Source organism: Delphinapterus leucas, chromosome 2 (genome assembly GCF_059928025.1).
Source record: "Delphinapterus leucas isolate spDelLeu-1000000601 "Yukka" chromosome 2, BTC_Dleu_Yukka2, whole genome shotgun sequence".
Taxonomy (NCBI): Eukaryota; Metazoa; Chordata; class Mammalia; order Artiodactyla; family Monodontidae; genus Delphinapterus; species Delphinapterus leucas.
This window is the reverse complement of record NC_143130.1, coordinates 178,207,615-178,232,681: the sequence shown is the minus strand read 5'-3', so window position 1 is coordinate 178,232,681 and position 25,067 is coordinate 178,207,615. Positions and strand designations below refer to the sequence as shown.

The 25,067-nt window shown below is 48.0% G+C and overlaps 1 protein-coding gene and 1 pseudogene across 8 annotated transcripts in view; one reads left to right on the top strand and one right to left on the bottom strand.

Annotated features, from left to right (window-relative positions):
- Positions 1 to 3,519: 3,519 nt before the first annotated feature.
- Positions 3,520 to 3,613, top strand: LOC115802961 (U6 spliceosomal RNA; annotated as a pseudogene).
- Positions 3,614 to 20,829: 17,216 nt separating this feature from the next.
- Positions 20,830 to 25,067, bottom strand: part of PPP2R5C (protein phosphatase 2 regulatory subunit B'gamma) — a 132,524-nt gene continuing 128,286 nt past the window's right edge. For all 8 annotated transcript variants that reach the window (XM_022576071.3, XM_022576063.3, XM_022576072.3 and 5 more), the window contains one exon: positions 20,830 to 23,295. In XM_022576071.3, coding sequence (XP_022431779.1) covers positions 23,164 to 23,295 — 132 coding nt within the window. In that variant the 3' untranslated portion in view covers positions 20,830 to 23,163. The remainder of the gene's footprint in view (positions 23,296 to 25,067) is intronic.

Below are 25,067 nucleotides of genomic sequence, written 5' to 3'. Positions count from 1 at the left end.
AGGTCTTACTGTGTAACACGAGAAACTATATTCAATATCTTGTAATAACCTATAATGGAAAAGAATCTGAAAAAAAATATATGAATCACTTTGATGTACACCTGAAACTAACACAACACTGTAAATCAGCTATATTTCAATAATTTTTTTTTTTTTTTTTGCGGTACGTGGGCCTCTCACTGTTGTGGCCTCTCCCGTTGCGGAGCACAGACTCTGGACGCACAGGCTCAGCGGCCATGGCTTACGGGCGCAGCCGCTCTGCGGCATGTGGGATCGTCCCGGACCGGGGCACAAACCCGTGTTCCCTGCGTCGGCAGGCGGACTCTCAACCACTGGGCCACAGGGGAAGCCCAATAAAAATTTTTTAAAAATAAAAAATAAAAAGAGTGCTCTCCCTCCAGGGTCCTAAAGAGCTTGCTCCTTCTCTGCGCCAGACCTCTGCTCAAGCGTGACCCTTCAGAGGGGCCTTCAAAATTACACCACCACAGCTTACCCCTTTATTTATTGCTTCATTTTCCTCCAGAGCATGTTTCCCTGCATGACACATATTTGTGCTTCTTGCTTAGGGTCTGAGTCCCCACCTAGAATGTGATTCCATGAGGTCCAGGGCTTGCTGTGGTTAACACTGAACCTTAGAGTGGGCCAGTGGCTGGAACTGCGTCTTTGCTCACTGTGGGTGAGGAGGGAATCTTTGATGCCTGAGGAAATAAACAGAGTAATTCTGTTCCCTTCAGGTGAATTACAAGGTGATTCTAAAAGAACAGAAGTTAAAAAAAAAAAAAAAAGTGGGACTTCTCTGGCAGTCCAGCGGTTAAGACTCTGCGCTTCCAATGCAGGGGGCACGGGTTTGATCCCTGGTCGGGGAACTAAGATCCTTCATGCCACACAGCGCAGCCAAAAAACAAAACAAAACAAAACAAAAAAAAACCCAGTATTACTCAGCAGGTGTTAGCTACAAACACATCAAAGCCGATTTGTAAAGACACGGTCACAGCTTATTTCTATGATGTCCCTCACGTCACACGCACATGTTGATCGCCGCTCTAAGTCATCCCAGGTGTTTGGAGCTCATCTCCTTCCAAACCCACAATGCATTCCTTCATTTCCTCAAGACTTTGGGAAGAGGCGACACAAATATAAAGTTCTCGATGCATCTTTTTTTTTTTTTTTTCTCGATGCATCTTCATGAAGAGTTACCTGATGGGATATCTGGGGATTTGAGAGGTTGGATTATGTCCCCCAGAAGACACGTTGAAGTCCTGACCCCTGGAACCTGTGAATGCGCCCTTACTTGGAAATAGGGTCTTTGCAGATGCAATTAAGATGAGGTCATTTTGGATTAGCATGGGCCCTAAATCCAATGACTGGTGTCCTTATAAGAAAAGGGAAATTTGGACCCAGACACACAGACACACACAGGACGAACACTGTGTGACGACAGAGACAGAGATTGGAGCGATGCGTCCACAAGCTAAGGGTTGCCAGCCACCACCAGGAGCCGGTAGAGAGGCCTGGAGCAGATCTTCCCTCAGAGTCTCCAGAGGGAGCCAGCCCTACCAACACCTGGATTGTGGATGTCCAGCCTTCAGAACTGCGTGAGAGCAAATTTCTACTGTTCTAACCGCCCAGCGTGTGGTAATTTATTACAGCAGCCCTAGGGAATGAATGCACCACTGTTCCAGAGACAGCTTAATAATTTGACCGGCACACCGAATCCTGCATCATGGACGCTTTAAGACTATGGGACGGAAGGCAGCTAGGTCTCCTTCTGCAGAAAACGAAGTTGTCTGAGACTTCCTGTGGCTGTGGGATAGATCACCCCACTGCAAGTCTGTCACTGTGTCCTCCGCAAAATAGAATGTGCGAAAGACCTGTGTGTCTGATGGGGCACAAAGATGTGAGCTTTTGGCAAAACTTTTATGACTGCCATTGCAACATGCTGCTTTCAGTGTCCTCATGCAGCATTATGGGATTCACTCTGATATTGACATGGAATACCGTCTGGTCATTAAATGTGAGGGACCGGCAGAGTGAGCCTCATCTTCTGGGACCTCTGACACCTACAGCAGAAATTGCAGGGGCAGGTGGTAAGATTTCGCTTTCTGCCCCTCATGAAGAATTTGCTGGACCACAAGCTGAGGGACGTCTAGCACAAGGCTAGCTCTTTTGTTGGTTTCCTGGGACTTCCTGAATGGTGATTTGTGCTGCCTCAAACATAAGTTTCTGCTCCGTGCCCTCTCTTTCTGTTCCATCTGTTTGTATCAGCAAGAAACATTATGACCAGGTGGAGGCTTCGGGGGTTTTTTGTTTTTAAAAAATTTTATATTATATTGGCATATAGTTGATTTACAATGTTGTGTTAGTTTCAGGTGTACAGCAAAGTGATTCACTCATATATATACATATACATATATCCATTGTTTTTCAGATTCTTTTCCCATATAGGTTATTACAGAGTACTGAGTAGAGTTCCCTGTGCCTTACAGTAGGTCTTTGTTGATTATCTATTCTATATATAGTAGTGTGTATGTGTTAATCCCAAACTCCTAATTTATCCCTCCCGCTACCCCCCTTTCCCCTCTGGTAACCATAAGTTTGTTTTCTATGTCTGTGAGTCTGTTTCCATTTTGTAAATAAGTTCATTCGTATCAGTTTTTAAGATTCCACATATAAGTGATATCATATATTTATCTTTCCCTGTCTGACTTACTTCACTTAGTATGATAATCTCTAGGTTCATCCATGTTGCTGCAAATGGCATTATTTCATTCTTTTTTATGGCTGAGTAGTATCCCATTGTATATATGTACCACATCTTCTTTACCCATTCACCTGTCGATGGACATTTAGGTTGCTTCCATGTTTTGGCTATTGTGAATAGTGCTGCTATGAACATAGGGGGTGCATGTATCTTTTCAAAGTATGTTTTTCTCTGGATATATGCCCAGGAGTGGGATTGCTGGATCATATGGTAGCTCTATTTTTAGTTTTTTTTTTTTAGAGAACCCGGGGGAAGGTTTTTGAAGTGATCTCTGCACTTGTAGTCACAGAACCCAGTAGAGCGAACTCCAACACACAACCTCAGGGAAAGTAAGGGTAACTGCATCAATCATGAGAGGCTGGGTTATACTGCAGGGACAAATGACAGTCAGACCTCAGTGGCTAGAACATTTCTTGCCCCAGCTCCATGTCTATCCGGGGTTGGCTGTGACTTTGCTGCATGTGCTCTTATTCTGAGACCCGGGCAGATGGAACAGCTTCTATCTGGAGCACTGTCTGTTGGGCACTCTAGAGCCCAAGAGCCACAACTACTGAGCCCATGTGCTACAACTACTGAGCCTGCGCTCTAGAGCCTGTGAGCCACAAGTACTGAAGCCTGCGCACCTAGAGCCCGTGTTCTGCAACAAGAGAAGCCACCGCAACGAGAAGCCTGCGCACCACAACGAAGAGTAGCCCCCACTTGGCGCAACTAGAGAAAGCCTGTGCGCAGCAACGAAGACCCAATGCAGCCAAAAAGAAATAAATTTATTTTTTAAAAATTGGAAGGATACAGAGAAGGTGAGCACGATCCTGCACAAGGCGGACACAAATTCATGAAGTGCTCTGAATTTTTACAACAGTGTGAGTGTACTTAATACCACAGAACTGTACACTTGGAAGTGGATGGGGTGGTAGATTTTACAGTATGTGTATTTAACCACAATTTTAAGAAAAAAAACTGATCAGGAGTAGTTTGGGCAGTGCTTGCCTTCTTCTCATTGTATAACTTAGGATATGGAATGAGCATTTTTCTCTGCCATGGTGAACCGTCATCGTCTTTTCTAGGTCTGGACCAGCCTCCAACATGACCTTTGCAGGTTGAGTGATTTGACACGTCTCTGAGTTCCTTTACTGTGAAGGTTTTTGCCAGCACCACTTCCTCGGCATCTTCCTCCTTCTTGTCCCTCCCCAGGTCCCTCAGCCACACACCTCCAGCCCTGGAGCAGCGGCAGAGCCTGCACCCCAACCCTCCCGTCCTCCTTTCCTTCTAGGACCGTCACCCTTCACTCCAGTTGCACTGCCAGCTTTATTAGTGTTTTTGGTACCTTTCCTGCACTTCCAGCTTTTGGCCAATTCCCTGTGTCAATGATGCATTTTTGTAAGACATTAAGTGGGTTTATCACAGAAGGCAACACAACTACACACTTTGCTGGCTGTGTAGGAACTGAGTAGCAGGTGTGTGGTGACCAACGACTTTTATTTTTTAAATTTTTATTTATTTATTTTTAATTTTTTTGGCCGTGTTGGGTCTTCGTTGTTGTGTGCAGGCTTTCTGTAGTTGCGAGTAGGTAAATAGAGTAGGTAAGTGGGGGCCTCCTCTTTATTGTGGTACGTGGGCCTCTCATTGCAGTGGGTTCTCTTGTTGCAGAGCACGGGCTCTAGGCTCGTGGGCTTCAGTAGTTGTGGCTTGCCAGCTCAGTAGTTGTGGCTCACGGGCTCTAGAGCGCAGACTCAGTAGCTGTGGCGCACAGGCTTAGCTGCTCCGCGGCATGTGGGATCTTCCTAGACCAGGGCTTGAACCCGTGCCCCTGCATTGGCAAGCGGATTCTTAACCACTGTGCCACCAGGGAAGCCCTGACCGACTTTGAAAGCAGCGCCATGATGGGTTGTGGGTCTGAGGCGCACCTGCTGGTGATTTGCAGACTGAATAGCTTGCAGCACAGTTTGTACTTGACGCAGTTACTCACGTTAACGCATCGAGGTAACTGATATTTGACTATATTATTAACTATATTATATTAGTTTTATTATATATTATTATATAATATATATAATTATTATATAAATAATATATATAAAATAATATATTATATATATTATTATTTATAATATTATATAGTTATAACTATATATTATATTAGTTTTATTATATTATATTATAATTATAATATATATTAGTTTTATTATATTATAATTATTATATATAATTATAATATAATATAATTATATTATAATTATAATATATATATAGGTTTTATTATATTATAATATATACTATATATATTAGTTTTATTATATTATAATTATTATATATAATTATAATATAATATAATTATATTATAATTATAATATATATATAGGTTTTATTATATTATAATATATACTATATATATTAGTTTTATTATATATTATTATAATATATTATATATAATTATATAATATATATAATTATTATATAAATAATATATATAAAATAAATAATATATTATATATTATTAATATATATAATATTATATAGTTATAACTATATAATATTATATATATTAACTATAACTGATATTTGGCGTTATTTAACTAGACCACAGTAATTAAAATCTGTGCACATCAGAACTGTGCAAAGTAGGGACCACCTACACTGCCACTTTCCCTCTGTCTTCCTGCGCCTTCTCCCCCTGCAAGCAGGAGCTGGCCTGGGTCCCTTGCCATAGGATTAAAAGCAGAAGGTGTCTGTGGGTCTTTCAGACTTTGATTTTTCCCAGAAGTCCTAGCCCTTAGGAAAACAAGGATGTAAGGAAAAGGAAAGAACTGGAGTCTCCCTTGTGGGCAAAGTGTCCTGGAGAAGTAGGGGGCGATGAGGTATCCTGGGCCATGGGAAGATTCCCTGGGCTGCAGTGGGAAGGCAGGTGACAAGGTCCCGGGCCTGCTGCCCGCCAGCCCCCAGAGAGCAATGCAGGTTGTGCACCCAGGTGGTAGGACCCCAGGCAGGCTGGCCAAAGCGGTCCTCGAGGCTGGGGACAGCATTGTGGCATGGGACCCGGAGCCTGCAGTACCAGTGTGGATAAATGATGAGTGGCCAACAGGTCCCCACTCTCCCCTCCCCAGGCCCTGTCCCTGTGGGAGTCCTGACTTAGGAAGGGGCAGAACTCTGTAACTGACTCCTGTGATGTGCCAGCCCGTGGAATCGTGGAATGGGAACTGGGGTCAGAAATTAGGCTGTTATAGAAAACGGAGCCAGTGGAACTTCCTGCACACATGTTTGTGGCTGGAGAGTCATGCTTGCGATAATCACGGCTGTGCTACCGCCACGAGCTGGCCCGATCTAACGGCTTTATCCGACATCCACAATGTTAACAAGGTAGCTTATTATCACCGCAGTTTGAAGACGGGGTAATAGAGCCGAAGGCAGAAGTAACCTGCTTAAGGTCTCACAGGTAGCAAGAGGCAGAGGAGGAGTTCAGACTCAGAGACTGCCTGTGTCTAGAGGCTTCTAACCACCAGGAGCGTGTGGACTGTCTTTTTCCCAGTCTCCACTGTGGCACCAAGCACAGGGGGGCTGCCGATGCTCCCTCCCTCTCCCAAGTGTCCCCTGGCGCCCACCTCCACTTTCCATCTGTAAAACAGTGATCACTGGGCTTCCCTGGTGGCGCAGTGGTTGGGAGTCTGCCTCCCGATGCAGGGGACGCGGGTTCGTGCCCCGGTCCGGGAGGATCCCACATGCCGCGGAGCGGCTGGGCCCGTGAGCTGTGGCCGCTGAGCCTGCGCGTCCGGAGCCTGTGCTCTGCAACGGGAGAGGCCACAGCAGTGAGAGGCCCGCGTACCGCAAAAAAAAAAAAAATCCACGAAAAAACAGTGATCACTGGCCTAGAGCAACTGCATAGCCATCCAAAACTCTGCTCACAGGGTTAAGCATCTGAGTGTTCACTTTGAAGAAAGAATCTCCTTCTTCACTCCAAAGGATGGAAACGTTTGATGGGGTGCTCCCACATTTTCAGTGGAATTCCCTATCTGGTGAGGTGTAAAGCACAGGGCAATGTCCTGCTAGGTTGGGACTTTGCTAAACCTCAGTGCAATGATCCCTTTTCACCATGGGGGCAGAGGGGGGACACTTCCATGATTTTATTGACAAGACAAAACCCCCATTTTGCCCTGAAAGTGGTGGGATCTAAAGGGTTTCATCAGAAAACATGTACTATTTCCCTGATCCCAGTAGATGCTGGAATCCCCCTGCACTGCCAGTCAGCCTTCTTGTAAGTTTGACAACTGCTGTTTCTGTAACCTAAACAATTTCATATTTACTTTCTAAGTTGAGCAAGGAGGGGCCGTGGTTAAGCCATTTAACCTCCTTGCACGTCTGCTCCTCTTCCACGAAGTGAAGATGTGAGACCCCTTGCTTAGAAGCAGCACGTTTCCCAGTATCGCCCAGGCAGCTGTGCACGGCAACCTGGAGGCTGGGGGCTGGTCGTGCATTGAAAATGGGCCTCTGGGGTCAAATAAGGTTGGGAATCACTACGTTAGACAAAGCTTAACGAGTTTCTTCTGGACAGGACTTTTCAGAGCCTCTAGAAGGCCTTGTGAATCTCTGCGGGGCAGGGGAGGTGTAGTTTCTTAAATTCCTTGGCTATGGAATTCTTTTGGTGCAACGTCAAAATCCAGCCAGTGTGGGGCTGGAGATTTACAGGTGATACCTGGAGAACACTGCTGCAGAACACAGACCCATGTGTTTAATAACCAAGGGTCACTACTGCAGCTTTTTGAAAAAGCAGGCAACCAGCGCTTCCCACCAATAGTTAATTAGTCCTCACTTTGGCCAGACAGAGGATTCCGCAGTCACCCACCAGCCTCACTTGCAGGCCTGTTGAGGGACACCTTTCTCCTGTTACTAAGCTGGCTTTGGAGGGGTTTGGAATGCTTGGCTGGCACGGCAGTGGGTGGTGAGAAAGTCCTGGTTCTGGTAGGATCCTGGCGCTGCCACTACCAGCTGTGTGACCTTGGGTGAGTCTCTTAACCTCTCTGTGCCAAGTTCCCCTTATTTAAATGAGGCTAATGAGTGCAACTGCCCCTGGAACTATGAGAGGAATACATGAGACAAAGTGGCCAGCACAGCTAGCCACTCACGGGAAGCTCTTTTTTTTTTTGCAGTACGCGGGCCTCTCACTGTTGTGGCCTCTCCCGTTGCGGAGCACAGGCTTCGGACGCACAGGCTCAGCGGCCATGGCTCACGGGCCCAGCCGCTCCGCGGCATGTGGGTTCCTCCCAGACCGGGGCATGAACCCGCGTCCCCCGCATCGGCAGGCGGGCTCCCAACCACTGCGCCACCAGGGAAGCCCAAAACTTAAGCATTTTAAAGTGTACAATCAGTGGTATTAAGCAAATTTGTGTAACCGTCACCACTATCCATGTCCAGAATGTTTTCATCACCCCAAACAGAAATTTTCAATCCTCTAAACATAACTTCCCATCACCCCAACCCGAGGGGCCGCTCTGAGAAGGGTCGCTCTGGAGGGAAGCCCCTCCTCAGGGCCCCGCCCTCCCCCAGGACCCGGTGCCCCACTTGGCTGGCACCCGCCAGACACAACACCAAAACGCAGCCCCCAGCAGCAGCCTCTTCCCTAGCATTTTCTCAGCCAAGTGAGAAAGTTCTTGGCTTTCTAAAGCCAAGAACAAGTTAAGCAATTACGTGCTTCTTTAACCTCTCTCAATACTGCACCTTCAGAGTGAGAAAGTGAGGTGGACAATTACATGTGACACAGTATCCTTGATGGGATCCTGACACAGAAGAAACACACTGGGGAAAAACTAAGAAACTCTGAACAAACTATGGACTCTAGTTAATAATAATGTATCAATATCATCTCATCAATTGTAGCAAATGTACAACTAATGCAAGATGTTAACAATAAAGGAAATGGTGTGTGTGCCCGTCTATGTGTGTATGTGGAAGGCTGTAATAAGGGCACTCCCTACTCTTAACTTTTCAGTAAATCTAAAACTGATTGATTGATTGCCACGTTGCGGGGCATGCGGGATCTTCGTTCCCCGACCAGGGATCGAACCTGTGCCCCTGCAATGGAAGCTCGGAGTCTTAATCACTGGACTGTCAGGGAAGTTCCTTTTCTTTTTCTTAATATAGTCTAATAACAGAAAGTGAAGCAGGGTCCGTTGTGATGATCTCATGTGTCAGAGAGCCCCTCCTCTTGAGGGCCAGGCATCCTAACGGGCGGTGGGTGCCTTTGGTTCTGGGGAAAAGGATCCCGATGTGGCCATGCCTACTGCTCAGGGGCATCCTGTACGGTGAAACTTGCAACTCTGGGCCGTGGCTCCAGCATCCTAATTATGCTCCCAGAACACCACAGGCCTGTAAAGGTTTTCCAGACACTGAGGCTGATGTTGGAAGCAGAGGGGACACGAGTGACAGGTGGGTCTCATGGACGAAGGCCGAGTCCCTTCTGGAGGCGCTCGTCCCCTCGGGGTGCAGGAGCCACCTGCTGGAAGGCCTGCGGGTTGAGCAGGTTGATGCCTGGGTCCAACCCTGGCTCCTTCACTCCAGGCTGTGCGGCCTCAGCAAAGTCTCCCCATCTACGACACTGACCCCACACCGCTGTTGGAAAGATCTAGTTAAGACAACAAAGTCAAGTGGTTCGCACCTAGAGGGTGCAGGCCCGCCACATACCCACTGTCTACGACTGGTCCCTGAAGCCATTCGAGGACAGGGGGCGCTGCTCGGCTCAACACGTGATCCACGGCCAGCTTTCTGGGCGGATGAACAGGGTGCCCGTTTCCCCGGGCCGCTGCGTCCCGCCAGGCCTTCGCCCCGCTTCTTACTTGGCAGGCATATTCCACGCACCCCGCCTCACCTAGACCTGAGGCAACCCTGTTCTCCCGGCAACACTGTACCCATGTCACAGGCGAGGGAACTGAGGGCCAGATCACCTTTTTAGGCGGGTTCTTTATTCAGCAAGTGTTCGAACTCGACTTGCCCACGGCCGCGTGCAGAGGCCGAGACCGGCCGGTTGCCCGCGACCTTCTGAGTCTAGGTCTCTCCGGCCCTTCACCACTGCACAAAGACACCGTCTCCACCTCGGTCAAGCGCCCGGGACTCGGCTCGGTCCAGTGCCCCATGGCCCGCTTAACCATGTGAGCCCTCGGACCAATCCCCAGGGCCAGAAGCGGGAGGCCTTGGGATTGGCCCATCCCGGCCGGGGGGCGGGACTCTTGTTCGGAGAGTAGAAGCCTCGCCTTCCCTCCCCACCCAATCTCTGTCATCCGCGTGAATTTCGCTCGCTCGCGAGACTGGCATCCGGTTGGTGCCTTTAACCGCCCACAATGCACCGGCGGGGGCGGGGCAGTCGTATTTTGGCATGGCCTCGCGCGCTGCTTGCGTCATTTTTCCGAGCCGGCCTGGAGATTAGGGTCCTGCTGGGGGCGGGAAGTTTTCCCGGCTCCCTGTTTCTGGAGAATAGGATAAGTTTCTTAAAATGGGTCCAAGGGCCTTCTATCGCCGTTCCTTCCCTGGCCCTAAGGCCTTGTCCCCGCAACCGTCTCCGAAGCGCTGGGTTCCGTCCTCACTGCTGTCTTGGCCTGGCTCGCGCTCCAAGCACTCATTTGATTTTTCTCGTTCCACCTAGAGTAGGGATACTTAAGCTGTGGTCCTTGACTGGAGTTCCGGAGGCTGTGATCCGCTTCAAGGTACATGCAGAATAGGCTGTGTAGGAGCACCTGGGGATTGCTGGGGGCGGAGGGGCTTTCATCAGACTTAGGTGCTGAGAACCCTCACAGGACTAACAGGGCCCCACATGGTCCGTCTGTGGGCTCTTTGTCAGCACGGGGCCTGGCACAGATGTCCTCAGATGCTTATTAGAGGGAAGAGAATATCCTAACTTTATTTCTCCCAATTACCCTCCACACACTCCTCAATCTACTTCACAGGAACACTTGGTATCACCGCACACAGCTTTTGATTGCACACCTCCCTGGTGGGATCCGGCTCTTCCCTCTGCCGGATCGTTCATTCATTCATCCTTCCATCAAACCATGATGGAGCCTATGAACTAGCGAGTGGAGGGATGGAGCACAGCGCCAGATACTGGAGACACAGTGGTGAACAAGACAGGCCCAGGCACTGTTCCCGCTGAGCTCATGGTCTCCGGGAGACACAGGGAGGTTGGAGCTGAGGGAAAAGCCGTGAGCGCCTCTGGATTGGTCACCAGGGAGATCTGAGACTGAAGGATAAATAGCTAATAACCGAGTCAGGGTGAGGGGGGAACGGCACGGGTAAGATTCCGGCCTGTCACAGGAGGAGAGGAGAGAAGAGAAGGCGTAGGGCCAGCGTTTTGACCCTTGGAGGGTTGCTAGGAAGGTGTGGACTGATGAGATGAATGTTTTTGGAAGACGCAAAACCAGGGGTGCTCTCACATGAAGAACTGGCTGGCTGTTTTATGTGAGGGATGCAACAGCAGGAGGGAGTCGGGCAGACGGAGGCGGGAAAGAGAACAGCTGAGCAAGGGCTGGATGTAGAAATCCAACATGTGCAGGAGCCTTCCTGGGCCTCAGTTTGCCCATCTGTAAAGTGTGAGGGCTGGACTCCACCTCTAAGGTCCTCCCACCTGTGATTCGAATTTAGCAACACGCCAGGGAGGTGAGGGTTTGTAAGTGATTACAGCAGGGAGAGAGAAGGAAGGGAGGCGGGAGAGAGTGACACAAACACAAAAGGGAGACTGGGAAGAGCAGGACCCAGGGGCCTGCCCAGGTCAGAGCCATCCTTAGATTCAGAGCCTCAGTTGTCCTGCTGTGGGACCTTGGGCAGTTCACTCCAGCTCCCAAGGGCTCAGGTTTTGTCTTTGTGATATGGGGATAGTTAGTAAGATAGGTGACACTGTCTCTGGGTTTTCGGGGCTACCGTAGCCAGGGAACTGCAACTCAGAAAAAACCAACTACAACATTGATTTGCATACATATAAAATAATCTCTGGAAAAATAAGCAAGTTTGCCTCCAGGGAGTGGAACTGGGTGAGTGGATGGTGTAGGGCAGAGAGGGCAGAAAGGAGAGGAAGGAAAGTTGGTTTTTTTTTTACTGTTTTTCTTTTTGAATTTTGAACCACGTGGCAAGTCAGAGAGCAATGCCAGGCCTTCGTGTTTCTGCACTGGTCACAGCCGGGCGCATACCAAACTTGAAGGCAGAGGGCACATTAGCAATGGCACGTTCTGGGTATCTGGACCCCTGAGTTCTGATTGAGGTCTCCCACCAACATACCCTGGATTTATTTTCTTCACTTATAAATTTGGAGACAAGTGGGGACTTTATAGAGGGTAAAGCAAAATCTTAGGACCCTGCTGGCTTGCAGGGATTCGGATTCTACCAGTGACTAGCTGGTGAGCTTGGGTAAATCACTTAATCCCTCAGAATCTCAGTGTTCTCATCTGAAAAATGGGGATTAATGCCACCAACCTAACTGTTGTGAGAATTTGATAAGATGCTGTGTGCAGCAGGGGGACAGTCCAGCATGTGGTAGGTGCTCAGTAAGAATTACTTCCGGGTGGGGTAGGGACGGACTGGGAGTTTGGAATTCGCAAATGCAAACTATTACATACAGAATGGAGAAACAACAAGGTCCTACTGTAGAGCACAGGGAACTGTATTCAGTGTCCTGAGATAAACCATAATGGAAAAGAATGTGAAAAAGAAGGTATGTATACGTATAACCGAATCACTTTGCTGTAGAGCAGAAACGAACACAACATTGTAAATCAACTACACTTCAATCAAAAAAAAAAATTACTTTCATTCTTTCTCCTATTCTAGCTTTGAAGAACCCATGACTGTTAGGCTGGAGAAACATAACCGAGTTAATGTTTGTTTTTTCCATTTAAAGGCTTTCAGAATGTGTGATGCAGGGAGAACGCGTCAAGAAGCACAGAGTGTCCAGTTTACAGTACAATCTGACCAGCGATTATGTAAAAATACCTGAGCATGAGGGGGCTCAAGGCAGGCCTCCCATATGCTGGGAGGCGGCGGTGCGATCCGGCGGGTGCTCCTGGCGGCCCTCTGGTGGTGAGGAGGGAGATTGCATGTCAGCGTAACGGCCTGAGCGTCTTGCATCAGGACCTGGCTGATTCCAAGTGTTGCAACCTGGAACAGGAATGTACACTTGTAAAATGTAAAATGTACACTTGTAAAATTAGTGCACGTATTCCAGAAATATATAAGCTCTTGAAATATTTATCTATTTTTTGCACATACTGACATTATATATAGTACATGATATATTCTGTTTGGGGATATTATATATGTGTATGCATATAATATGATTCTGTTAAGCAAACTGTTTTGGAACTTGCTTGTTTCATCTAAACATATATTTTGAATAACTTTCCATGTAAGAACATATAGTTTTAATACAGTCTCCATTTCTTTAAAAATTTATTTTATTTAATTTATTTTTGGCTGTGCTGGGTCTTCGTTGCTGTGCACAGGCTTTCTCTAGTTGTGGCAAGCGGGGTCTACTCTTCGTTGCAGTGCACCGGCTCCTCATTGCGGTGGTTTCTCTCGTTGCGGAGCACGGGCTCTAGGCGCGCGGGCTTCGGTAGTTGTGGCTCGCGGGCTCTAGAGCGCAGGCTCAGTAGTTGTGGCGCACGGGTTTAGTTGCTCCGCGGCATGTGGGATCTTCCCAGACCAGGGCTGGAACCCATGTCCCCTGCATTGGCAGGCGGATTCTTAACCACTGCGCCACCAGGGAAGCCCCACAGTCTCCATTTTTGAAAACTTATGGAACAGTTGAAAGCATAATATAGTAATCTTAAGTGTGCGGCTCGGCACACTTTTGTATATGTATACACCCATAATGCATTCTCTTTTCCAACAGATAAAAAATGTTAATCTCCATAATAATAGTTAATACATTTAATGTGTGCCAGGCACTACTCTTAAGTGCTTCTCCACATAGAACCTTTTTTTTTTTTTTTTTAAAATATTTATTTATTTATTTGGCTGCCCCGGGGTCTTAGTTGCAGCACTTGGGATCTTCACTGATGCGTGCAGGATCTTTAGTTGCGGCATGCAGGATCTAGTTCCCGGGCCCCCTGCATTGGGAGCGCAGAGTCTTAACCACTGGACCACCAGGGAAGTCCCCACGTAAAACCTTCTTTAAAGTTTACATACTATTCCATTCTATGGATGGTCGAAGATAAATATCGCCAACATTAGTTAAAGTGGTGAAAATAGATATTATTCAGTCGTTACAGACAGCAGGGGAAAGAGCCGAGTTCTGTTCTGATTTGCGCAGAGGTGACCGGTGTTTGATATAGTTGATTTATGACCCTTTTTATTAAAAACATTTTTTTATTGCATTTATTTTTTTTTGGCCATGCTGTGTGGCTTACAGGATCTTAGTCCCCCGACCACAGATCTAACCCGGGCCCCTGGCAGTGAGACCGTCGCGTCCTAACCACTGGACCGCCAGGGAAGTCCCTCAGAGGCGACTGGTGTTTTAAAGGGAGGATGAGGGAGTAGGGAGGGGTGTGGGCAGTGGCGCTCAGGTGAAAAATCACCAACGGTGGGTCAGTGTAGATGAGACCGGGCTGGCTGTGTCCGTCAGAATTCTACCCTCCATAAAAGCCCTATCCTTCCTGATGAGTTCATTTCAAGGGAGTGGCTTTCAGGTCGTTGAGAAAGACACCCCTGAGCTGTGGAAGGTACACATACACCTCAAAAGGGACCGAGCAAGGTTCATAATTGTAAGCCCTTCTTAGTAAATGAGGAAGGCAGGTCAGGGCCTGTGGTCAGGGGTTGGCTGGAACAAATGGGAAATTCTCCTGGCAGCCTTGGGCTTTCTCAGGCAGGCATTTTAATGGGGGGCTGGGGTCATCCTAGGGACACAGCCTCCTGCTGCTAGAAGCAGGCTAGAGTTTAATCGTCTCAGTGCTGGGGTTTGGATGGAACCATTATGTGCCAGGAGCTCTAAGTTCTCAGGATGCACCTGTATTTATTTAATACACTCTCTGGCTTCTACCACTTTTCACTATGGAGAATAAGGCTACCATGAACAGTCTCAGTGGCTAAATTCCTAGAAGCAGATTTGCAGTGTCAAAGGCATGACATTTAGAATAGTTTTAATATTTAATATTTTAAACATTACCCAATTGCCCTTCCAAAGAGTTGTACAAGTTTGCATATCCATCACAATAAACATAAATGCTATTTCCTCCCAGCCTCCCCACTGTGGTGTGAATTTCCTTCTCGGATCCATGATGACCAGCTCCTCCCACCAGGGTGGCTGACTTTGCTGTGGATGAGCCCCCCCTTCCCTCGGGAGCCCTTGTTTTCTCACTGTGAAACGGGGTGAGGACACATAACAATAACAATTACAGCAGGTGCCGTCTGCTGAGCTTCCTCTGCCCACTTTATTTATTTATTTTTTGTTTATTTATTTTGCGGTACGCGGGCCTCTCGCTGTTGTGGCCTCTCCCGTTGCGGCGCCGGACGCGCAGGCCCATTGGCCGTGGCTCACGGGCCCAGCCGCTCCGCGGCATGCGGGATCCTCCCGGACTGGGGCATGAACCCGTGTCCCCTGCATTGGCAGGCGGACTCTCAACCACTGCGCCACCAGGGAAGCCCCCTCTGCCCACTTTAAATGATCATTTCTTTAATCCTCCCAAACACCTACAAGGACTGAATCATTACCTGCATTTCACAGATGAGAGCACAGAGGGGGATGGAGCTGGAATCGCAGCCCAGTGTGAAGGCTACAAGTCGCCTTCCTCCCTGGAGCCCAGCTTTGGAGGGTGAGCTAGAAAGCTGCCATGAGTGGATGGGGCCCTCTGGCATCTGTCCCAGCTGCCCCTCGGGGGGCATTACGGGGTAATCACCTGTTTGATGTCTCTTCACAGCTTAGGGGGATGCAACCCCAGGGAGGCACCGTCAGAGGAAACAGATTCTTTTTCCTCCTTTATAGTGAGAGAAAGGCCAGCTACCTCTTGTGAATTCTGGGTCATCACCTGTAGCGTCCTCGCAAGAGCCGGTTTCAGGGAGAATTAATGGTAAATTGCAAAACCTCATTCTGGAGGAGGGGCGAGCAGGTGGTGGGAGGTGGAACGTCTGCCCCCCTACCCCGGGCCTCCCACGTGGCCAGAGAGAATCACACCGCCGGTTTCACTTTCAGTGCAGCCTCATTTGGACATTCAGGATTCACTGAACATTGAGGGGGTCAGAGGGCAACTCGCTCATCTACCCGCCGCAAAATCTAGGCATCTACATGAATTCCCCCCTCCCTGCCTTCCTTCTGTTACAATGGATAATCTGTCCTTGTTCCTGTTGAAGACCAACCCCTGCACTTGTGCTCTGGGTTCCAGGCCCCTCTCGCCTTCACAGACCCCATGATGGGCTTATTCCCCTTGATGCACAAACGCACTTGAGCAGCCCCTCTGCAGCAGGTCCTGTTTTCTGGTTTCCTAAACCCCAAAGTGTCTCCACCAAGATGCTGAGATGTCCCCTGTCCACGTCCTCACCTTCCGTCCTGCTTCCCACCACACCCAGCGGTTCTCTCTCCGAGGTCAGCAGCCTCCCCCGATGGCCAAGCCCTCCAGAGACCCTTCCCGACCCCACCTGCCTCCGGGCCCCAGGCAGCTGGGCTAGTTAGTTACGTCTTCAATTCATTCTCTTCTGCCCAAGGGGAGGTGCTCGAGGATAGCGCCATCCTGCTCAGAATACAACAAAGACGTGTGTGGAGGGAATGGACCGAATGCGTGAGGTCGAATGGCATCACCATTCAGCGCCACCCAACTGAGCTCGGGGTCACCTTGCTGCTTCTCTTTCCTGTGTGCCTCCTGCGTCTGGTCAAGGGTGTGGGCGGGCAGGGGTGGGTGAAGGATGAGAGCAGTGCTTGGATCCCCGCCACCTGGGTGAGGCACGAGCTTTGCTCCTGCTAAGAACAGGGAGGCCACGCATCCTCTGAGTCTCTGTCCCCGGGCTGCCCCCTAGCTTGGCGCTGGGGTGGTGGGAGAGTGCGCGGACACCCCGTCCACCCTCTGTGCAGGGGGACCCTGCACAGCCTTCTCTGGCCACCAGCCTTCCTTCCCTTGCCATCGCGGCCCGACTCCTTGACACGCGGGCGTTGGGAACGCAGGGGCTTCACGCCTGGTCCCCACGGCCAGACGCCCCGAGTCCCAGCGGTAGCAGAGACTTCGCACCCTGAGGCGGCTCTGGCTCCTCCCGGCCGGTCCTCGCTCTCCCGCACGGGACTCCCACTCTCCCCACCTCGTTCAATTTGAGGGGCTTACGTGCCCCCCCCACCCCGCCACCCCCCGCCTATCGGCTAAGGTCCACATTCCGCAGCGAGCTGGCCCTTACCGACGTCTGCAGCCTCATTCCTCGGCCACTTTCCCTGGTCCCTCTGGTGACGGTGTAGCTCCAGCAAAACTTCAGGCCTCCCCCATCGCTGGGTCTTTGTACACATCCCTTTGCTTGGAACATTTTCCACCTTCACTGAGTGGAGCCCAATGAGATGTCCCCTGCAGCGCCCCGCCCTCTGCCTGTCGTGATCCTGACTTGTTGGGCATCTCTCCATAGAAGCAGGATGTCTGTGAAGCTCATCACCAGCATTACTGTCTGGCACATCCCGTAAACCCCGTGATGGGATGAGCAGTGATCGAGACTCCCCCACGGCCTGCCTCTTTCAGGGGTCCAGCCCCTCCCCGGCGGGCATCCCAGCATTTTGCACCTTCATTCGCCTGACAAAGTGAGCAAAGTCTGCACCCGGGGCAGAGCTGGGCACTGGGGACACACGATGAAAAAGCAGACGAGGTCCCTGTCTGATGGTGGAGGCACTTAACTAAGAAACAAATATAATTACAAATTGTATCAGGGCTCTGAAGGGAAGGGGGTGGGCTGAGGGTAACGGGGGTGTCCAACTCGATAGGGTGGTCAGAGAAGGACTCTTTCAGAGAAAACATTGCCGTTTAGACTGGTGGGATAAAAAGAAGTCAGCCAGGCCACTTTGGGGGATGGGATGGGCATGACAGCCTGTGCAAAGGCCCTGTGGTGGGAAAGAGGTCATCGGGTGAGACATGGAGGCCTGATGGGACACATTGAACGCGGGTTGCAGAAGTCAGCAGGAGTCAGATCAGAGATTCTTATCTCCATGGCGAGGAGTTCAGGCTTTATTTAAGTGCCATGTGAAGGCACTCAAGTGTTTTAAGCAAGAGGGTGACGTGATCACCGTTTAAGATGCTCTGGAGAGAAAGCCGTCACACTGTCTGGGGGATGATGGAAGCTGGGGCAAGGCAGATGGACAGAGATGTACCTGGGAGGCGCAGCCTCTGGGATTTAAGAATCCCTAATGGAGGGAGAATCCAGGCTGTGTTCCAGGTTTGACCAGCAGTGGTGACAGCACCAATTCCTGGGATGAAGACGAATGCAGGGTTGTGGCTGGGAGGTGGCAGGCAGGTGTGGCACGTCCTGCTGGCACCGGCCCCTCTACGTGTGGGTGTCAAGACCGTCCCAGGCACCCTGAGGGCCCAGCGCCCACATGCGCACAGACATCTGTTGATTGGAATTCTCTCCACTATCTTCACCTGGGTCAAGTCTTCACTCTAGGGGGCCTGTGTTTGATTTTAATTTATTATACTCAAGTTTTGAAAGAGCAACGGGTGAAAAATAAGGGTACCTTTTTTTTTTTAATAGAAAATGTGTGGTTATAAATGACTGAGCATTTCTGGTACATCCTGTACAATGCACGGATGACTCCAAAAAGCTTTCCTCAAACGTTCTAAGAAACTTGGATTTTAATATGGCATTTTTTTCCATTCAGGAAATACCTAAATTTTTACTTGTTAAAGTAAAAACACTTCCATATGAAGCTTGTTGCCTATCTCAAGTAAATCTTTCATTTTCCTAGAGATATTTAAAAAATTCACAACCTAGAAAGAATGCAAGTGGCAGGCAACATAAAGGACGACCCACAAGCACACAACTCTGAGATCTCATTAAATATGTACGATGGACCGGGTGCCAACGCCCACTAGTTCCGGGCTTTCCTGTCTCTGGGTCTATTTCATTTTCTGTAAAACAAGGGTTTTGAACTAGACCAGGGGTTCCCAGAATTCCAGATTCCACAGGTCAGGAGGCTGACCTGCACTGTTGCCATATTATTTTTTCCAGGGGGCGGAGGGTGGCCCACGGTACTGCCAACTGTTTTCAAGTAGGGAATTACTAAGAAACTGCTATTTATGTTTGCCATTTAAAATTTTAATTTTAAAATTAATTAATTAATTTTATTTATTTTTGGCCGCGTTGGGTCTTCGTTACTGCGCCTGCGCTTTCTCTAGTTGCAGCGAGCGGGGGCTGCTCTTCGTTGTGGTGCGCGGGCTTCTCACTGCGGTGGCTTCTCTTCTTGCGGAGCACGGGCTCTAGGCGCGCGGGCTTCGGTAGTTGTGGCTCGCGGGCTCTAGAGCGCAGGCTCAGTAGTCGTGGCACACGGGCTTAGTTGCTCCGCGGCATGTGGGATCTTCCCGGACCAGGGATCGAACCCGTGTCCCGTGTTGGCAGGCGGATTCTTTACCATTGCGCCAGGAGGGAAGTCCTGTGTTTGCCATTTCCTGAAGGTTTAATGCCAAGAGCGGAGGAAAAGCATGTCAGTTAAAGGATAGATAGTGCTTTAATGGAAGGGAACCGGCTCATTGCCCTTTCGTCTTGAGTACGGGGGAGCCCTTTATCATGCCCAGCACTGGTGCGTGCAGACTGGCAGCGGGAACCCGTGCACAGCCATCAGAGATCTGACACGGTCCCAGCATCACCTTAGGTGAAGATCTGGGGTCTCAAATCATGTCGGCACGAGCAAGGGGCCAGGAATTGGGAGACGTGGCTTTTACGCTCACTGAGCCTCCAGGGACCTGGGTCTCCTCACCCATGAAGCAACTTGCTATGGTATGAAGTCATGCCGGTCTCCAGGCTGGAGAAGAAAGCTCGTGAGGGACGTAGATTAAGTTACGGTTACTGGATTGCTTCTTGGTTTGGGCAGTGGGCCTGTTCATCGTGTTATGAGCGAGTAAGTGAAGTCAGGAAGTCGCTTTTGCCAGAGATTCCCACCCTGGAGACTTTGCCTGGGCCCTTACCTTGCCAGACTGATAACCGAGACGACTGGTTACCTAGACACCTCCCCTTCCTAGACACCCCAGCTCCAAGGGCGACTTCTGCACTTCTGTCCTGGGGTGGGGGGAGTCACAGGGACCGTTTGGCAGATAAAGGAACTGAGGGGCTTGGGTCACAGCCCACCTGCTGGGAGGCTGAGGTCATTGCAGTGACGGGACGGAGCAACTTGATACTGGGCCTGCCCCCAGCGACCTTTCGGTAACAGCACCGGTGAGGACAGCAAGGCCCCCAGTAAGAAGGGGGTGGATCGGCTAGGATCTCAAACTCATATTCTTAGCCACACGACTCTGTTCTCAGGACTTCAGTGTCTCTTCAAGAATAATTTTAAACATCATGGTTAGGGCTCAAATAATTCCATTTCTATAAACTGTGTTCTGATTCACATTTGCCTACTCACAAAACAAGAGGTGGTTGTTAAAAGGTCACCTCTGCTTTTTCCCATTAGAAAAATGCCCTTACAGAAGGCTCTGCAAAGACGTGGCTGTGATGGACGGCAGCGTGGGCGCCCAGCCAGTGTTGAGTGAGGGACTCCAGCCGGTATCCCTGGCGGGGCTGCTCTGCCCCTAACTGTCGCCGGACAGAGATCGGAACCGGCTTGCCCAACACCATGGCTAAATTTAGCGTCATGATGAGCAGTAAAATTCACATGTTCTTTATTTAGTCCATATAATACACCATTTTTAGAGTTTTTTTTAAAATTAGATAAAAGAGCATATTAAATGGCAAGTGTATGAAGTCTCTCTTCATAAACAATGTCAAAACAAAAAGTTTTGAATTACAAAATGTTAAAAAATATGTAGGTACTTAACATTTCACTAAAGCATAAAGTTACAGATATTTTCTAAAGAAAAATAATTGTGCCACTTACCTATTTTTGCTGTTTCTATGAACTTTTTTTATTCTGTACATAGGACATTTTGTACAAAATATGAAGTCTACATTTTTATTACTCATTACCATAAAACAAAGGTACAATGTATGTACAATATTAAAAGGAAGCCATACTAAAGCTGCACTAAAAAGACACTCGGAATAGTGACATTTCTGATGTACAGATACATTTCAGAAAGAGTGAAGATGCCAAACGCAGAACTTTCTGAAGAAAAACAGTCACCAGTTTATTTTCAATGCAGTACTTCTGAAATCAGTTTGGTACAGAATAAACAGAGTATCTATGTAATAATATGTCAGTTGAACAATTAGCACAGGGAATCTGAGTACTAACTAGGAAAACTTTCATAGGCCAAAATATTAAATAATACTCTTGTCAAAGAAAATTAGTTTCTCTCAAAACTTTTTTTTTTTTCTCTCCCTTTTTGGTGAATGTTTGTCTTCAATAAAGAGCAGAAGTAAAACCTAGACAAAAAGATGTTCTTATACGTTGAGCTTTCCACATCACCCAAACACTGGTATTCTGCTTTTTCCCTAGGGCAAGAGGAGAGGCTTCCCAGAAACCTCTGTCACAAACATAACTGCGAACATCCAAACCAAGCATATCTGAGAATCTATCAGCTAAAGACGGAAGTTCAAACAATGGTTTATCAAAATACGTAAGACGCTGCTTTATACAATAAAAAGCACCCTTTTTCCCTCAAAAGGAGAAGGCATCTAAACTTTTTTTTAAATGATAAATTTCATCATGGTGAAGTGGATGGATACTTCCTGCTCACAAAGAGGGTTTCTCCCCTTTCAGCTGGGGCAGCTTCTAATTTAGCACTTGCTTTGAACACCAGAAATCCCCTCCCTCCAAATGATTTTCCTACAGGAAACAAGGAAATAAACATCATCAAAGGATTTAAGTGAAACCAACGGGCAGCACGTACCACAGCTGCACAGGGAACCACGTCTGCTTCTCACAACGTCTGAGTGGATTCCCAAGACCTCAACTGAAAAACAGATCCTGAAAGAAGCCACGTTTTACCTTTGATGCATCAAGACATTTAACATCAAGTTATAGAATCTTATGCCAGAGACAGAAGAAACTAGAATCACTGGTTTAGAGCAGCAGTACGCATCTCAAATAGCTTTCAAGCAGGATAAGTAAGTCAAAATACTGGCCACCCGGAGAGAAATAAAGAACAAAGCATTAAGTTTAAAGATTTTTCTCCTCGTGCTGTTCCATCAAAAACAAAAAGCTGAATACATGCAAGGAAGTCTGAAATATTTAGCAGCATTGAAGACCGATGAAAACTCAAGACGCTGTATTTTCCTTATGAGGCATCTATTACGTGCGCTCTTTTCAACAGAAAGGGACTCCTTGGAAGCCATCGCTGCTGCCGCCTCCACGAAGCCCTCAGGGCCACACTGCGGGGAGGGGGGTGCCTGCCCACGGCGCTGTTCCTGCTACTTTTGCCAAAAGGCAGCGGTGGCCTGCATCAGGCCCGAGAGCTGGCCTCACTCAAAATGAGCTCGTCCTAATTTTCTACAAAATGTGGAATTCTCAGAGAATATAATTTTATTAATTGAAGAGCCTTGTTCAAGGGCAACAACGTGTAAGTAGAGAGAAATCATTCTGCGAAGAGTAAAACACAAACACATCACTTTAAAATTCCAATTCCAGTCAAGAGAAAGCTCTTTTTAAAACAAATTTCTCCTACGTGCTCACTCCCGGATCCTGGTCCTGGACCGCAGACTTGGAAATATGGCTTTAGCGATACACAGAAGCAGCAGGATGTGGTACGCATGGTATTGGTCAAAGTAAAGCAGTACCTTAGGAAAAGGCAGCGGCTGGGGACTGTCGTGTCACTTTCCCAGTTGAGTGGTGTTGGAACGATGACAGCAAGGAACCACTTCAATGAGATTAAAAAACAAAAACAAACCAAAAAACCCCAGAAAGAAACTGCTGGCATTAACAATCACGTGGAAACAATCTCAAGGGTTGTAAAGTCTTAAAAAGTAGGTAATACTTTTTTAAAGTGCTCCTTTGTTTGAAAAACACTGATATTGCCATTGGACCACCTATCTTAAATGATCGCAAATCCCATTTGGGGAGAACGTGAAGATGATGACCAGGGTGCTCTCCTTAGCTCTGATTTTGGAAAACCAGCTTACTTGGGACCGTGCAGGGGACCCCATGGGCGGCACGTGGCCCTGGGTGGTCACCATTGTTTGAACTCCTAGTCTCGAGCTGAGGCGGAAGGACGTTATTGCCTACGGAACGGGGTTGGAGAAAGCTTTGACTTGAGTGTAACTGATTTGTATGGCACACAGAGCGTGTACTTTCTACAGACCGGAGCAGGGCTGGCGCGCGCACGGCGTCGGGGCTAGCGCCCGTCCTGGGGGACCAGCTCGTCAGCACGGCCGTGGGCCTCCAGGGCACTCTTGGTGTGCAGGTCCTGGGGCAGCTCGGACTTGCGGCGCACCAGGGGCCGGTCCTTCTTCAGGTCCTTCTGTGCCTGGAATAAAAACGCACGGCATTGGCTACAGACCCGGCGACCTGGCAGTGTGCTCGCTCTGCACTGAGCCAGTGGTACCCACAGTCAGCGCCTCCCTGGGGATCTGGAGCACACAAAGGGCAGGATGTCTCTTATCAGCCTCATTAACCAAGAACGCCTCATTTATTAAAAGTAACCCAAGGACGGCGTGCACAATATTGGCATTGTGGTCTTATAAAATGTGTAGTTTTGTACAGAGCATCGAGTACCGCTATTTGCAAATTCACCAGTTTTAGTAAATCCCATAAATTGTAAAATCTTCCTATTTCACAAAATGTTACCGAAGTCAATTTATGGCTATGTCCCTTCCAGAAGCATTTCAGGAAGTTGAAATTTCCCTTGGAGGTAAATAAAAAGAAAGAATGAATAACATACTTAAACTGGACTCGAAGCCAATAAATAACAGGTCTAAAACTTCTATCAAATTTGAAAAAAGACACTTAAAATGAGAGGTATTAAATGGGTCATGTAGGGGGAAAAACCCTCTAGAATTCAGAAAAACTGTATTTAATTATTTGTATAAAATTTCCTAATAAGGGTAAGATATAAGACTCCCATCTCCATTCCATTTTTTCCCTAAACTTAGGACATTTTGGTTTTACTCAACAAAACAAAACGAAAACAAACACCCCAAAACAAAAAAACCCTACATGAATCCCTTTTTGCATGGGGATTTAGAGATCTGTGTCTGCAAAGAAAGGCGGGGGGGGCCTGATATGGGGCGTTTATACACCGAAAGTGTCCATTTCCACGCATAATAGTTAAACAAGTTATTCGGTTTTGGAGTAGGGCCATTGCATCAATAGCAGTATCTTTGAAACAAAACAACAAGCCACCTAAATCACCTAGACACAACGTATGTACCAGGAAGCTGCCAGTGCATGAGGAACTTTAACCAGAACCATGTCTTCCTTTCTGTTTAGTGTCTCCAGCAAAGGGGAGATTATATTTAAAGAGAAGAAGTTACGTTTGTGGTGGTGGTCAAACACCTACCAGAAGAAAATCTGTATTAAGTCAATCACTTGACAACAGAAAGAACGTATCCCTAACCACTCCTCACAGCACCCAGCTTGCCAACATCGGTGGTACGACATGCAAAGTGTAATTCTCTTTGCGTTAATGAAATAGCCAAGGCCTTGCAGACGCCATATATGAAAAGTGCACACTTTTGCAGAGCTAATGTTTCTTAGGGTTCTTTGCAAATTTATATGACAACCTCAATAATATCAAGGTTTGTAAGGAATTTTCCATGACATCATTTTAGGATTATTTCTAGAACTGTTATTTGAATATTAACGTTCATTTATGGCAAAGGCAGGAATTCTGGTTTTTTCCTCCTGGGAACTAATGTAAGATGCCTTCAGGACAACCCCGCATGTCAGGAGACTGTGGAGGCCCCTCCGTCCCCGAGGGGCTGCCTGTCACGGTCACAGTCCTTGTAAGAGTGGTCTCATCTGTGGAGCGTGTTTGCCTTCGACCAATGCAAAACTCAGAGGGAAGTTCTACCCTGAATTTTATGTCCACTCCAGGTGGAGCTGTAAAACAAAGCAAAGCAAAGCAAAACAAAATCAGCCCTTTCCGGTACTTGAAATATTTAATAAATGCTGCAACAGGCATTCCAAAGAGAAGAAACATTTCGATAGAAAATGCCTGGAACCAATAAATGCAAGTTGAGAAGGCAAACATGACCCCGGAAGCTTCTGGAAGGACAGAGAGTGTGATGGACCCATCTG